The sequence below is a fragment of the Cebidichthys violaceus genome, unplaced genomic scaffold (assembly GCF_023349555.1).
Source record: "Cebidichthys violaceus isolate CVI_PGR_0920_01 unplaced genomic scaffold, fCebVio1.0.p SCAF_93, whole genome shotgun sequence".
Classification (NCBI taxonomy): Eukaryota; Metazoa; Chordata; class Actinopteri; order Perciformes; family Stichaeidae; genus Cebidichthys; species Cebidichthys violaceus.
Genome location: NW_027176979.1, coordinates 374977 through 390030, shown reverse-complemented (window position 1 = coordinate 390030; position 15054 = coordinate 374977). Strand labels below are relative to the sequence as shown.

The window sequence follows — 15054 nt, the reverse complement described above, 5'->3', positions numbered from 1 at the left end:
TTGAACATGAGGAGACGTGTTTATTCCACTTCAGAGATAGTCTTGATAAGAACACATCTATGTTCATGTTGAGAGAAGAGAGGCTTGTAATGTAGTGAGAGCTGCTCTCTCCGGGGACAAGGAAGACATGATGTTCTGTTTGGACACAGAAGATGTAGGACCTTCAAGAATGAGAGGAAGCTTGTTGAAGTCCATCACTCTGTTCAGAGGATTGTTTCATCAACCTCTAGCCAGACTGGACAGAGAACACTACAAACAGAACCCTGAGGAGAAACTCCTCCCACATTCTGCTGACTGACATCAGCTGTGTGTGATCCTGAACACACGGAACTATGTGGTCAGAGAGAACGTTCCTCTAGAGGAGGACACTCTGCTCCTACAGAGAACACAGAGACACTGAGGAACCAGAACCAGACCAGAACCTGAACCCAAACCCAGGATAAAGAGGTTCAGTGAATGTGGTGTTGAAGGTGTGGAGGTGGATCAGTGTGTCAGAGGAGACTCTGTAGAAGGACAGAGAGCCAGCAGGACAGTCCACATACACTGCTACTCTACCAGAGGAGGAGGAGGAGGAGCAGGAGGAGGAGGAGGAGGAGGAGGAGGAGGTGATGGGTGTTTCTGTCTTATTGTGGCGGACACAGTAACCTTCATCAGAGCACTCCAGACTCCAGGACTGATCATTCCTTCCAAACCTACAGTCTTCACTGTCTCCTTTCCTTTTGATTCCTCTGTAACTCACTGATATAAGAACGTCTCCTCTCCACTCGACATCATAGTAACAGCGACCAGTCAGACCAGTTCTACACAGCAGCTGAGACCAGTCATCAAACCTGTCTGGATGATCAGGATATGACTGATCCTCCTCCACACGTGTCACCTTCCTGTTGTTGTCAGACAGTTTGAGGTATCTGTACACTGTGTTTGTGTCGAGTGTGAGTTCACAGGAGTCTGATGGAGAGAACAAGACACAATACAGCTGCAGTTATTCATCTGTTTGATGATGACATTAGAGATGTGAATGAGTGATGTCACAGTTTGAAGATGCTTTGTTTTCATGAATCAAATTCAAAGCACACTCACACTTCCTCAGACCTGGTCTGAACCATCGGAGTCCAGCAGGCTCCGCCCTGAAAGGAGGAAGGGGGTACATTACATTATGGTCATTTAGCAGATGCTTTTGTCCAAAGCGACTTACAATTCAGTATCTATCTACACACCGTAGACGCAACTACGGGAGCAATTTTGGGGTTAAGCATTAGCATCCATCTGCAGCCACAGAGCACTGCCTGTGTCCCCCTAGAACTTTGGTCCAGTCCTAAATAAACTCTCACACACCATGTCCACAATCAGCTGTTGGTTCTTCACTGAGTGTCTGTGGCCGACTGTCACCTGTAGTTTCAACAAGTCGACTCTTATCAGCCAGGGAACTGTCTCTCAGTGCAAAACAAACCACAACCAGGTAAAGCTGAACTCCTTTAAAACAGCAAAACATTCCTATTGTGATGATTTATCAAGACGGTTTAAACAGATTGTTTCTTTCCTGTTAGTCTTTTCACAATAATGTCTGGACTAAAGGGCAACACACACTGGTGGCAGATGACAAGCATCAAAACATCAATCTATTGTTTGATACGATTTCTCTTTTCATTGTGAAACACAAACTGAAATTCTTTTGGACCGTAGTTTAATCTCTGAGATTAGTTCCTCTGGTTCCAGAGTTCTGGTTAATTTCCTGGTGAAAAAGTAATTCATGAAATCTGAAATCCTGATGAACAAATTCAAAGATTCAGAAAAAGAGAGGCTGTTTACACTGCATGGATCTGATAGTTTAGAGACACATTTAAATCATTGAAGACAAAATAATTTAAACTGACCTGAGAGTATCCAGTTTACAGTGTGGACTCTCCAGTGCAGCAGACAGCAGCTTCACTCCTGAGTCTCCTGGATGATTGTAGCTGAGGTCCAACTCTCTCAGACTAGAGGACTGGGAGCTGAGAACTGAGGACAGAGCTTTACAGCTTCTCTCTGAGAGGTTACAGCCTTTCAGTCTGAAGGGACAACAATCAACAAGAAGAAAAATAACATTTGTGTTCAAATTAAATCCTCTTTGTTAATGAGTCTGGACTAAAGTACAATCAGAAAGAACAAAGATCATTTGTTCAGTGAAAGTGGATAAAACTCTTGCTGTTCTACTCTAAACAAGATACAAATTCAGTTTATTGTTCTCTACTGTAAACAGGAAGTACTGAAGTATCAATATCAGGATGAGGGGTGGATATTTAATGTTGTTCATTAGTGTCTGTTGGAAAAAATCGAATGACTAAGGAATGTTTTACGTTTACAAAGGCTTATGTTCTCATGTGAGTGTTTGTGTGAACTTCCTGTGACACTAAGCATCTCAGCTGTTTTTGCTATTAGGTATCAGTTGTCTACTAGAGAAGCACTTCAGCTGTTTGTCCTAGATAAGAGATAATAAACATGTAGAAAATGTCAATGCATACGTAGGTTGATTTGCAACCATGACGTATTAGGATAATGTGACCCTTTAACAGAACAAATTGTCCAAAAGTGTGTTATCTGTAAGTGTCCAGAACATATGCAAATTACTCTGTCAGCGCACTTGTGTGTTATCCGCAGTATAAATATCAGAGACTCAGAAACAGACCTCTGAGCAGCCTTGATACATGACCTGTATGTGTTTCAACTCTGTCTCCTTCTTGCAAGAATAAATGTCCTGTGATTGATAATTTTTACATTGGTTTAGAGTGAATTTTTCTAACAATGTTAAATACAAAGTTTAACTTTTCTGTTGTCTTCCTGACTCGAGAGAGAGAGAGAGAAGCGAGTGAAAAAGAAAGGTTAAACTTCATATTCTGATTTCATGTCGGTTACGTTCTAAAGCTGAAACAAACAACCATCAAACTCTGCAGATCGTCACTGTAGAGACAGACATTCAAGTTTTCAGTCTATTTTCCACCTCTGATTTTCTCCTGTTCATTCATTAATTATATAAAAAATGACATTGCAAAGCATAAATGAGAGGAACAACAAGATGATCCTGTGATGTTTTATTGTGAATGAAAACTGTGTTTCCAACGCTGTCATTGTTTTTTAATCCACTGTGGATCAAATTTGTCTGTTCTACAAGGTTATTATGACGTGATGGAAACACAAATTCACAAAAATGACTTCTGGACCATAGTTTAGTCTCTGAGATTAGTTCCTCTGGTTCCAGAGTTCTGTTTAATTTCCTGGTGAAAAAGTGGTTCATGAAATCTGAACTCCTGATGAACAAATTCAAAGATTCAGAAAGAGAGAGGCTGTTTACACTGCATGGATCTGATAGTTTAGAGAAACATTTAAATCATTAAACTGACCTGAGAGTTTCCAGTTCACAATGTGGACTCTCCAGTCCAGCAGACAGCAGTGTCACTCCTGAATCCTGCAGGTTGTTGTTACTTAGGTCCAGCTCTCTCAGACTAGAAGACTGGGAGCTGAGAACTGAGGACAGAGCTTCACAGCTTCTCTCTGAGAGGTTACAATCACTCAGTCTGAAGAGACAATGATGAAGAAAAAATAAGCAATAAGTAGAAAAGATAGCAGCGTATTTAAGTTATGATATATTAATCTAACTCTCTCTGTACTTACAGAGCTTTGTTGGAGGCTTTGACCACAGGCAGCAGCCTCAGAAGAGCCTCCTCTGAAGCAGAGTATTTCTTCAGGTCCAACACATCCAGATCTTTTTCTGATGACAGTAAGATGAAGACCAGAGCTGACCATTGAGCAGGAGACAGTTTATCTGTGGAGAGACATCCTGAACTCAGGGACTGTTGGATCTCCTCCACTAGAGAACGATCATTCAGTTCATTCAGACAGTGGAACAGATTGATGCTTTTCTCTGGAGACACATTCTCACTGATCTTCTTCTTAATGTACTGGACTGTTTCCTGATTGGTCTGTGAGCTACTTCCTGTCTGTGTCAGCAGACCTCGTAGGAGAGTCTGATTGGTCTGCAGTGAAAGACCCAGGAGGAAGCGGAGGAACAAGTCCAGGTGTCCATTTGGACTCTGTAAGGCCTTGTCCACAGCACTCTGGTAGAGATGTTTTGGTTTAGGTTTGTCTCTAGAGACTTTAGACAACCAGGAGGTTGTTTGTTCTTCTGACAGCAGATTGACACCAGAGTTGATGAAGGTCAGATGGACATGAAGAGCAGCCAGAAACTCCTGAACACTCAGATGGACGAAGCAGAACACCTTGTCCTGGTACAGTCCTCTCTCCTCTCTAAAGATCTGTGTGAACACTCCTGAGTACACTGAGGCTGCTCTGATATCGATGCCACACTCTGTCAGGTCGGATTCATAGAAGATCAGGTTGCCTTTCTGCAGCTGATTGAAAGCCAGTTTTCCCAGAGACTCAGTCATCTTCCTGCTCTCTGGACTCCAGTGTGGATCTGTCTCAGCTCCTCCATCATACTTGATATTCTGCAGTTTGGACTGAACCACCAGGAAGTGGATGTACATCTCAGTCAGGGTCTTGGGCAGCTCTCCTACCTCTCTGGTATTCAACACCTCCAGAACTCCAGCAGTGATCCAGCAGAAGACTGGGATGTGGCACATGATCTGGATGCTTCGTGAGGTCTTGATGTGGGAGATGATCCTGCTGGCCTGCTCCTCATCTCTGAATCTCTTCCTGAAGTACTCCTCCTTCTGTGGGTCAGTGAACCCTCTGACCTCTGTCCCCATGCCAACACACTCAGGAGGGATCTGATTGGCTGCTGCAGGTCGTGTGGTGATCCAGAGGCGAGCAGAGGGAAGCAGTTTCCCCCTGAAGAGGTTTGTCAACAGCACATCCACTGAGGTGGACTCTGTAACATCAGTCAGGATCTCATTGTTGTGGAAGTCCAGAGGAAGTCGACACTCATCCAGACCGTCAAAGATGAACAGAACCAGGAACTCTTCAAACCTGCAGATTCCTGCTTCTTTGGTTTCACTGAAGAAGTGATGAACAAGTTCCACCAAGCTGAACTTCTTCTCTTTCAGCACATTCAGCTCTCTGAAAGTGAATGGAAATGTGAACTGTATGTCCTGGTGGTCTTTGTCTTCAGCCCAGTCCAGAGTGAACTTCTGTGTTAAGACTGTTTTCCCAATGCCAGCCACTCCCTTTGTCATCACTGTTCTGATTGGTTCCTCTCTTCCAGATGAGGCTTTAAAGAGGTCTTCTTGTCTGATGGTTGTTTCTGGTCTGTGTGGTTTCCTGGATGCTGTTTCAATGTGTCTGACCTCATGTTCATCATTGACCTCTGCAGTCCCTCCCTCTGTGATGTAGAGCTCTGTGTAGATCTGATTCAGAAGGGTTGGGTTTCCTGCTTTAGCAATCCCCTCAAACACACTCTGGAACTTCTTCTTCAGGTTAGATTTGAGTTTACGCTGACAAACTGCAGCAAGAAGTCCTGAATGAACACACAACAAAGAAGATCAATGAGTCAAAGAATAGATTTCAACATGTCATTTCCTCAAAGAATGAGTCTATGAATATATGTTGGTCCATCTCTTGAGACTTTAGTAAACGTCACATTTATACAGCATTTTAAATCTTTAGAGAAATCCTCTTACTGCTCTGCAGACAGTCAGCCAGCTCCTCCTGCTTCATTCTCCTCAGGAAGTGCAGTGTGATCTTCACAAATGCCTCTCTGCTGCTCCTCCTCTGCTCTTCATCCTCACCGTCCAGCACCTCCTCATCCTCCCTCTGGCTCTCTAAGCATTCTGGGTAATCTGAACTCAGTCCCTTCTGGATCTTCTTCAGCTCGTTCTTCACAAAAGTGACGATGTTCTCCTCCAGCAGCTGGAACAGAACATTCTATGACTGACACAAACTAAAACCATGGAACCAAACATCAGATCCATGTTGGACAGACTGACGATCCACTGGTCTACAAAGTGCAGCATGGAGATGATTGTGAACAGAATAGATGTAACAGTAGTTGTACATATACAGACCATAAATATGGAGTCCAGGTGTGTTTGATGCTGCTGGGCAGACTGACCTCTGGGAACCTCTGAGCTCTCCTGGTCCTCTCTGTGGACGAATCATGAAGAATCAGCTCACATTGTGTTGGAACCATTAACACAAATACAACAATTAGTTAAAGATGTTGTGTTCTGTCATGATTGATCACAATGAAAACAAGATGCTAAACAGATTCTCATCTCTGCTTTTATTGGACAGTAGAAGTTATTTCATTGGCAGCACGATAAAGTCAAAGATTATATCCTAGGTCAAATTCATACCGGTTTACTTTATATACCTTCTATACCTTCCACCACTAGATACAACTACAACTAGAATTCAACTATAATCACATCTGATGTGATACCTTTTCATATTTGGTGTAGTTTCTATTCTACCATTGTGTTGTTAGTCAGATGTACCAAGACTTCATACTGTAGTGTATCCATCTCCTGGTGGACCAGCTGAACTTCTAAACTCACCTGCATTTGATAAGTATCTTGTTCTTGCTCTAAACTAAAGTGTCTCGATAGCTGTACTTAGGCCTGTCTCAGTGGCCTCAGTTGTGAAGTGCTGTCTGAGTTTCTGCTTGTTTGAAACTGCTTGTTTGATCAAGCCTTGATTGCTGATTGCAAAGGAGGAGCTTCCACTCCTGGCAGACAATGAGCAATCAGTAGATAGCTGTACTTAACCACTGCTGGAAGCGTCAGGCAAACGAAGGCAACAGGCCGACTTTTTCAAGCCCGACTTCGTCAAGGTAAGACTTCTCGAGCGTGTACTACCATGTGTTTGCATCCTATTTCTGTCCGTTCCTCTGCCCGGCGGTCACGTAGACATTGGGCAGCTTTCAGGAGCCATGACCCCACTAACCTCATCTATCCTACTCTCTCAGCTCGGGGCGAGAAAATGGTGGCGGGGGGGCTCTGGAACTGCCAGTCGGCAGTACCGAAAGCTGAGTTCATCTCGGGTTACGCTTCCTTGCTCTCCCTTAACTTTCTTGCTCTAACTGAGACCTGGATCACACCAGAAAACACCACCACACCCGCAGCTCTGTCAGATGTGTACTCTTTCTCTCACACTCCCAGAGCTGCAAGGCGGGGTGGTGGTACTGGCCTGCTAATTTCCCCAAAATGGAAATACTTTCTTGTCTCTGTTCCTCAGTTCTCCCGATCCTCTTTTGAATTTCATGCTGTTACTGTCACTTATCCAGTCAAGCTCACCATTTCTGTTGTGTATCGCCCACCAGGGCCTCTTGGTGAGTTCCTGGAGGAGCTCGACACATTAGTCTCGCACTTCCATGACGATGGCTCGGCGCTCATCCTGCTCGGTGACTTCAACATCCAGACTGATAAGCTTGAACCTCTTCTTTCCTTCCTCTCCCCCTTTGACCTTTACCACTCTTCTTCTCCTCCTACCCACAAGGCCGGCAACCAGCTGGATCTTATCTTCACTAGGCACTGTTCTACTGCTAACCTCTCTGTCACTCCCCTCCAGCTCTCTGACCACTATTTCATGTCCTACTCCCTCTCCTCTGCCCATCACTTCCTCCACCTACCCACATGGTTTCTACCCGGAGTCATGTCCGCTCCCTCTCCCCTGCTGATCTTTCCTCTTCTGTCACCTCTGCTCTCCCTGACCCTGAATCCTTCTCTCTCCTATCCCCTGATACTGCTACTGATCTTCTCCTCTCCATCCTTACTTCTTCTTTGGACAAACTCTGTCCCTTCACCTTCAGGCCTGCACGCCCAACTCCACCTGCCCCGTGGCTGTCGGACTCAGTGCGTACTGATAGACGGAGCCTAAGAGAGGCTGAGCGTAAATGGAGAAAAGGCAAACTCCTGGAGGACCTTCCTTCCAAGCTCTTCTTTCCACTTTTTCCTCCTCTCTATCTACTGCTAAAGCTGCGTTCTTCCGCTCTAAAATCCTAACCTCTGCTTCCAATCCTAAAAAACTCTTTGAAACTTTCACTTCACTCCTCCAACCCCCACCTCCTCCTCCTACTTCCTCCCTTCTCCCTGATGATTTCGCCAACTTCTTTGACAAGAAGGTAAACGATATCAGATCCTCCTTCTCTCAGCCCCTCTCTCCCTGTCCAATCCTGCCCCCACAGCTCTCCCTCCCATCTCCACACCCCATCTTACCCTATCTGGCTCCTCTCTCCCCTAACGAGGTCCTCAACCTTGTTACATCTAACCGCCCCACCACGTGCTCCCTTGACCCAATCCCTTCCCCTCTTCTTCAGTCTATTGCGACTGAACTCCTTCCTTTCCTCACCCACCTCATCAACACATCTCTTGTTTCAGGATGCTTTCCCACGGCCTTCGAGACCGCCAGAGTCACCCCCCTTCTGAAGAAACCATCACTTGACCCCTCTGATGTCAAGAACTTCAGACCGGTTTCTCTTCTATCCAAAACACTTGAACGTGCTGTCTTTAACCAACTGTCTTCCTATCGCCACCAAAACAGCCTTTTGGACCCCCACCAGTCCGGGTTCAAAGTGGGTCACTCGACAGAGACGGCCCTCCTTGCGGTGACAGAATCGCTTCACGCCGCGAGAGCTAACTCTCTCTCCTCTGTCCTGATTCTCCTGGACTTGTCTGCGGCGTTTGATACTGTGAACCATCAAATCCTCCTCTCCACCCTCGAGGGGATGGGCGTCTCAGGCTCTGCACTCTCCCTGTTTGCATCCTACCTGACGGGTCGATCCTACCAGGTGACCTGGAGGGGGGCCGTGTCGGAACCACGCATGCTGACTACGGGGGTTTCGCAAGGTTCAGTCCTTGGCCCCCTTCTCTTCTCGCTCTACACAACATCTCTGGGTTCTGTTATTCGCTCGTATGACTTCTCCTACCATTGTTATGCCGATGACACCCAGCTGGTCTTGTCATTTCCCCCCGGTGACACCCAAGTGGAGACGACACACCACCTCAAGCTCAACCTAGACAAAACTGAGCTACTGTTCCTCCCGGGGAAGGGTTGCCCGCACCGGGACCTGTCCATCACCATTGATGATACCGGGGTGATGCCAACTCGGACTGCGAGGAACCTGGGTGTGACCCTGGATGACCAACTGTCATTCTCGGCAAACATTTCATCCGTTCCACGCTCCTGCATATTCCTGCTCTACAACATCAGGAGGATTCGTCCCTTCCTGACTGATGAGACAACGCAGGTTCTCATCCAGGCTCTTGTCATCTCCCGCCTGGACTACTGCAACTCTCTACTCGCCGGAGCCCCGGCGTCGGCCATCAGACCTCTGGAGCTTGTCCAGAAAGCTGCAGCTCGCCTGGTGTTCAATCGCCCCAAGTTCTCCCACACAACTTCCTTTCTCCGTTCTCTACACTGGCTACCTGTAAGAGCTTGCATCCTGGTGCTAGCCTACAGGGCAGTGAAAGGAACAGCTCCTTCGTATCTCCAGGCCATGGTCAAGCCTTACACCCCCGCCCGACCACTTTGCTCTGCTGCCTCGGGGCGATTGGTCGCCCCATCGCTCAGAGGTCCTGGCGGCCAATGGACCCGGTCACGGCTGTTTTCTGTCCTGGCCCCACAGTGGTGGAATGAACTTCCCACTGACGTCAGGACAGCGGAGTCACTGCCCATCTTTCGGCGCAGGCTGAAAACCCACCTCTTCAGGAAGTGCTACCCTGAGCCTTCTACTTAGCACTTATTGTATTCATACTACGTTGTTGCACTTATTGTATTCGTATTACTTATAGCACTAACTGTTTTTCTTGTTTCTGTACTTTGGCTCTGAGTTATGCTCTGCTTCATGCTCTTAGATGCTTGTTTGGAAAAGGAAATGTACTTATAACTTCTGGTGACTAGTAGTTCTTTTGATTACCAATGTTGATGCACTTATTGTAAGTCGCTTTGGATAAAAGCGTCTGCTAAATGACTGTAATGTAATACTGTTGATCTGCAACTAGTACAGATGCATGCCCCCAAAAAAGCTCTCATTTGTGTTCAGAAGGAGAAACACGCCTACTTTGAAGCATTATGAAGGACTTTGATGTCAACAGGCTTTTGGATATGAACAAATATCTCAACGTGGACCTTTTCAAGAAGGTGTTTGAAGGAATAAAAGAGGGAGGCTGAGTTCACACGGTCCAACAAGTCTGCCACCAGTGGAACACTTTGAAAAAAACATATTTTAACGAAAAGAAGCCAAAAGGCACAAGAGTCTTCTGCCGTTCCACTTTTCCATATTGTGATGTGATAAACTACGTGTGTGAGCATCGACCCGTCAAACACAGCCGACGTGTGATTCACTGGCCTCAGTGATGAGGATTACATCTATTAAATGCACGGCTGCATGTAAATGAGAATATTAGTGGAATTTTCATTAGCCATGTAAGAAACTCATTAGGAATATATTGACTTTATCTCAGTTCAACACAGCAAGAGTCTCAACAAACCTCGTCACCAACAAAGGCTAGGATATATAAGGACGGCCTTCCAACAGGCAACTCTTTGAACAACTGACTTCATCAAAGTGCTTTCTGCCACCAGACCTCTGCTGGTAGTCACTGAACTTCTGTATTTAGTGCACAGACCTCTGTAGCTAGGCCCCAAACATCTGTCACTAATCAGCATACATTTACAACTTGTTCCCAGAGCTCTGAAGCCTGGACGCAGACCTCTGAATGTTGACCCAGAACCCCTGAAACTACTCCCCATATCACCGCTGGTAGTCCCCAATATTCTGCAGCTAGTCCCCAGACCTCTGCACATCGTCCCCAGACCAGCTAGTTAAAGATATTGTGTTTTGTCGTGATTGATTATAATGAAAACAACACTGTACTTGATGCACAAACAATTCTGTATCATAAGTGAGGATCAGAACAGCTAGCTTATTGTTTCATAAGGTTTTAATTACTTACTCTGCATCATAAGAACGGCGTCCATCTTTGAAGTTAATCAGACCACCTTTAGAGCGATCACTCTTCATGGACACACAGCTGGGTTCAAGAGACTTTTCTCTCTGCTGCTGTGAACTGATAGAAACACTGACATTTACTGAACATACAATCTTCATATCTCTGCTTCAACTGGTTTTATTGGACGGTAAAAGTTATTTAATTTCAATTGAAGTATGTCTTTGGAACACGTCTTGCTTATGTTCATTCAACATGGGATACTTGTTGTATTCCCTGCAGCTTTTTTTGAACCAGTGTGTTGTTGGTCAGATGTCTGAAGACTTAAGACTGTTGACCTGTCACATCACTCATGTATGTGGTTTGGTCCTCTCCTGTCTGATAAACTAACATCCATGTTCTCCTAAACGGCTTCTCTAAACCGGCTCCGAGCCTCAGCTCACATCAGCTCCAGACTCTGGTGCTGGTCTACAGGGAAGTGAAGGGAACTGGCCCTTCCTACTGAGGAGCCATGGTCAAACCCTACACTCCTCCTCTACCTCTGGACGTTTGTCCGTCCTGTCCCTCAGAGGACCCTGTGGTCTCTCATCACCATCCTCACTCTGTTCTGGTCCCACAGTGGTGGAATGAAGTACACACTGTACTGGTTGTAGTCTGGACACACATTAGGTAATAAACCACTTCCTGTTTCATCCAGGAAGTGACCGATCACTGACATAGTTCTGGTTTTACTACTTCTCGTTACTTTTCAGAAAGCAGGACAAATAGCAGTATCATCACCGGTCCACTCTTCTTCACAGAGTACTTTAATATCAGCAGTAGAAGACCAGTTCTACTGGGACGCTGTCAGCTACATGTTAAATGTAATGTATACTTACTCTGCAGAAGAGACTTCTCCTCCTTTAAAATCGACGCCATGCTGGTGTGACTGCTTAGTCTCAGGGGACACACAGCTGGGTTCAGGTTCAGGTCCAGGGGACTCTGGTCTCTGATGGATCCTGGCACACAGAGGAAGACCAGCAGGGAAGCTAATTCACTTTTTAGTCTTCAGTCTCAGCAGCTGTTGTAAAAACTAGCAGCTCTCAACAAGATAAATATATGTCCTCATAAGAACGTGTGTGAGTGCTGTGAATGTGAAGGTTATGAATAAAGAAGCTGTCATTATGTGACACGTAGCATCTTCTAGCACCTAAAACAAGGTGAACAAAGTAATGAGTGTGAATGAATCCAGCTGAACATGAAGTCTGTTGACTGAGTGTAAACCTCACTGACCACCAGGGGGAGCTCAGCAGCTGAGGTAGAAACATAAAGCTCCACCCTCTGGACCTGAACCCTGAGCCCTCCTCCTGTCACTCTGTGGTGTGTTCAAGTGCTCTCTGTTAATAACACCGTCACACCACTGGGTCCACAGGGTGAACGCGAGGACTTCAGTCGTTGTCGTGGATACAGCGTGACGTGTGTCGTGTTGAACCTGAGATCATCTCACAGTTTGTGTAAAGAGCTCCAGTCAGCATTTGAATCAACAACTTTATTTAAAATGTTCAGTCTGCTGCTTCAGACAGTGAAACAGACACATGATGTCATTCACAGTAAATATAGAATATCAATGAATAACCTCTTCACACAGCTCATATTATCGTGACATGAAGCCCTCAGCTGATCCTCTTCACGCTCACAGATGCTCCCATTTGTTTCTGTTCAATGTGAAGAAGAACTGTGACTGCAGATAACAAAGAAATCTACATGATGAAGCTCAACGTATCAACACAGCAACATCACAAGCAATCACTTTAATAACTCATAATTATTAGTTCTTGGTTCTAACATCAGTGAAGTATCGAAGTCTGAACTGAAGTTCAGTCTCAGGATTTAATCTAACGACTGAAACTGATTTATGGATTTATGAGATTATTATGAGTCAATGTTCAAGTGAAGGAGCCGAGAAACAGATCTCTGCAACTAGTCTCCAGATCTCTGCAACTAGTCTCAAGATCTCTGCAACTAGTCTCCTGATCTCTGCAACTAGTCTCCAAGATCTCTGCAACTAGTCTCCAGATCTCTGCAACTAGCCTCCAGATCTCTGCAACTAGTCTCCAGATCTGTGCAACTAGTCTCCAGATCTCTGCAGCTAGTCTCCAGACCTCTGCAACTAGTCTCCAGATCTCTTTAACTCGTCTCCAGGTCTCTGCAACTAGTCTCCAAGATCTCTGCAACTAGTCTCCAGACCTCTGCAACTAGTCTCCAGATCTTTGCAACTAGTCCACAGAACTCTGCAACTAGTCCCCAGATCTCTGCAACTAGTCTCCAGATCTCTGCAACTCATCTCCAGATCTCTGCAACTAGTCTCCAGATCTCTGCAACTAGTCTCTAGACCTCTGCAACTAGCCTCCAGACCTCTGCAACTAGTCCCTAGACCTCAGCAACTAGTCCACAGACTTCTCTGTTTCTCCCTTCATAGACTGATCAGTTCAACACAATAACACATTGTCATTGAGTTAATGACATTATTATTATTATGACGTTATTAATTAACAGTATAAATGGACCTTTGATCTATTAGAGCACTTTGACCAACAGAGGCATTAATAAACATGAAATATGAGCTTCATAAAACACCTGAAGTATCAAAGTCCAGACTTTAGTCCAGCATCAGAACTCAGTCTCACGACTGTATGTGTTTTAAAGATTTATAGGTTTATTATGAGTCAATGTTCAAGTGAAGGAGCCGAGAAACAGATCTCTGCAACTAGTCACCAGATCTCCGCAACTATTCTCCAGATCTCTGCAACTAGTCCCTAGACCTCAGCAACTAGTCTCCAGATCTCGGCAACTAGTCTCCAGATCTCTGCAACTAGTCCCTAGAACTCAGCAACTAGTCCCTAGAATTCTCTGCAACTAGTCCACAGACTTCTCTGCATACATTGGTTCTTCCTTAACAGAATGATTAGTTCAACATAATAACACATTGTCATTGAGTTTATGAAGTTATTAATTAACAGTATAAATGGACCTTTGATCTATAAGAACACTTTGATCAACAGAGGCCTCAATAAACATGAAATATGAGCTTCATAAAACACCTGAAGTATCAAAGTCCAGACTTTAGTCCAGCATCAGAACTCAGTCTAACGACTGCATGTGTTTTATAGATTTATAGGTTTATTATGAATCAATGTTGAAGAGAAAGAGTAGAGAAACAGCAAACATCACGTTAGTAAGAATGAAGATGTTGAAGGTAAAACAGGATCAAATGTCATGAGAAGTGTTGAGTGTGATACCTTTTCATGTTGCTGATCAGCTGCAGCCACCTGATGAAGACAGACAGACGGGTTCATCGTTAGTCTTCAGTCTCATTTGATCTGTGTCTCATCAGGAAACCAGATGTGTTTCTGCATGTAGACTTTAAAGACAGCCAGCTGTAGCTTCAAGGATCTGTTGTCAGATCAACGCTGTGCTGTGGACTCATGATCAAAGACAGGAGGTCAACACACGAACCAACAAAGAGCAGCTCGCTTGTCATCAATTCAAGTTCCACTTACTCAGTTTCTCCTCATGGACTTCAACACTCTGGACCGGGTCTGTGTGGAAAAAGAGTTTTGTGTTGATGCGAGTGTGACGATGATGAAATCCTCTTCTTCTTCTTCATCAGTCCTCAGTGTCTTCAGGCTGCTGTCACACTCCAACACTTTAATAAACCAGTGTGAAGCTGCAGCACTCAGGTCAAAGATCAGCTGCTTCATGTTTATAGGACTTTATATGATACGTGTTAAAGTTTAACCCACAGCATCTTCACACTGGAACAAACCTGAGAACATGAAGCTCCTCCTCACTGACAATATCAACACTCAACACTGTTACTGGCTGTAGAAGAGGACATGGATTCACCTCCAGAGCTGTGAATGAAGCAGCAGGAAGGGTTCATGTTGTAGACCTGGTAGAGATCAAGTCCATCAGAGGTTCTGCTCCATTTAAAGCACAGAGATATGGACCGTTGCTGTCTTCATGTGTTTGTTAAAGTGATGACATGTAGTCATTCAGACAGAGGAGACTTTTACATGGACCTCACAGCTTCATTCACACATGAACCTTTATGGAAAGAGACTCGGTGGTGTTGGGCCGTGTGTTTGATACCTGGGCCTTCAGTGCTGTCCTCCTACAGCTGAACCTCCTCCTA

The 15054-nt window shown here is 45.0% G+C and overlaps 1 protein-coding gene across 2 annotated transcripts; it reads right to left on the bottom strand.

Annotated features, from left to right (window-relative positions):
- LOC137867978 (NLR family CARD domain-containing protein 3-like) lies at positions 1-14586 on the bottom strand. Of its 2 annotated transcripts, XM_068704481.1 has the most exons (11): positions 14420-14586; positions 14159-14188; positions 11759-11878; positions 10887-11000; positions 5997-6075; positions 5613-5841; positions 3649-5449; positions 3378-3551; positions 1875-2048; positions 1081-1127; positions 1-948 (listed from the first exon to the last, which is right to left on the bottom strand). In XM_068704481.1, exons 2-11 carry the CDS (start codon positions 14164-14166, stop codon positions 377-379), a joined length of 3318 nt encoding a protein of 1105 aa, XP_068560582.1. In that variant the 5' UTR covers positions 14167-14188; positions 14420-14586; the 3' UTR covers positions 1-376. The 2 variants fall into 2 exon arrangements, with proteins under 2 accessions (XP_068560582.1, XP_068560583.1); XM_068704482.1 differs by lacking the exon at positions 10887-11000.
- Between the last annotated feature and the right edge of the window lie 468 nt (positions 14587-15054).

Excerpts from the sequence above, each read along its gene's own strand:
- LOC137867978 (XM_068704481.1), bottom strand. Across the intron at positions 6,076-10,886 it reads CGCCGTTCTTATGATGCAGA|AGAGGACCAGGAGAGCTCAG; the intron begins GTAAGTAATTAA and ends ATTCGTCCACAG. Across the intron at positions 949-1,080 it reads CAGACCAGGTCTGAGGAAGT|ACTCCTGTGAACTCACACTC; the intron begins GTGAGTGTGCTT and ends TCTCTCCATCAG.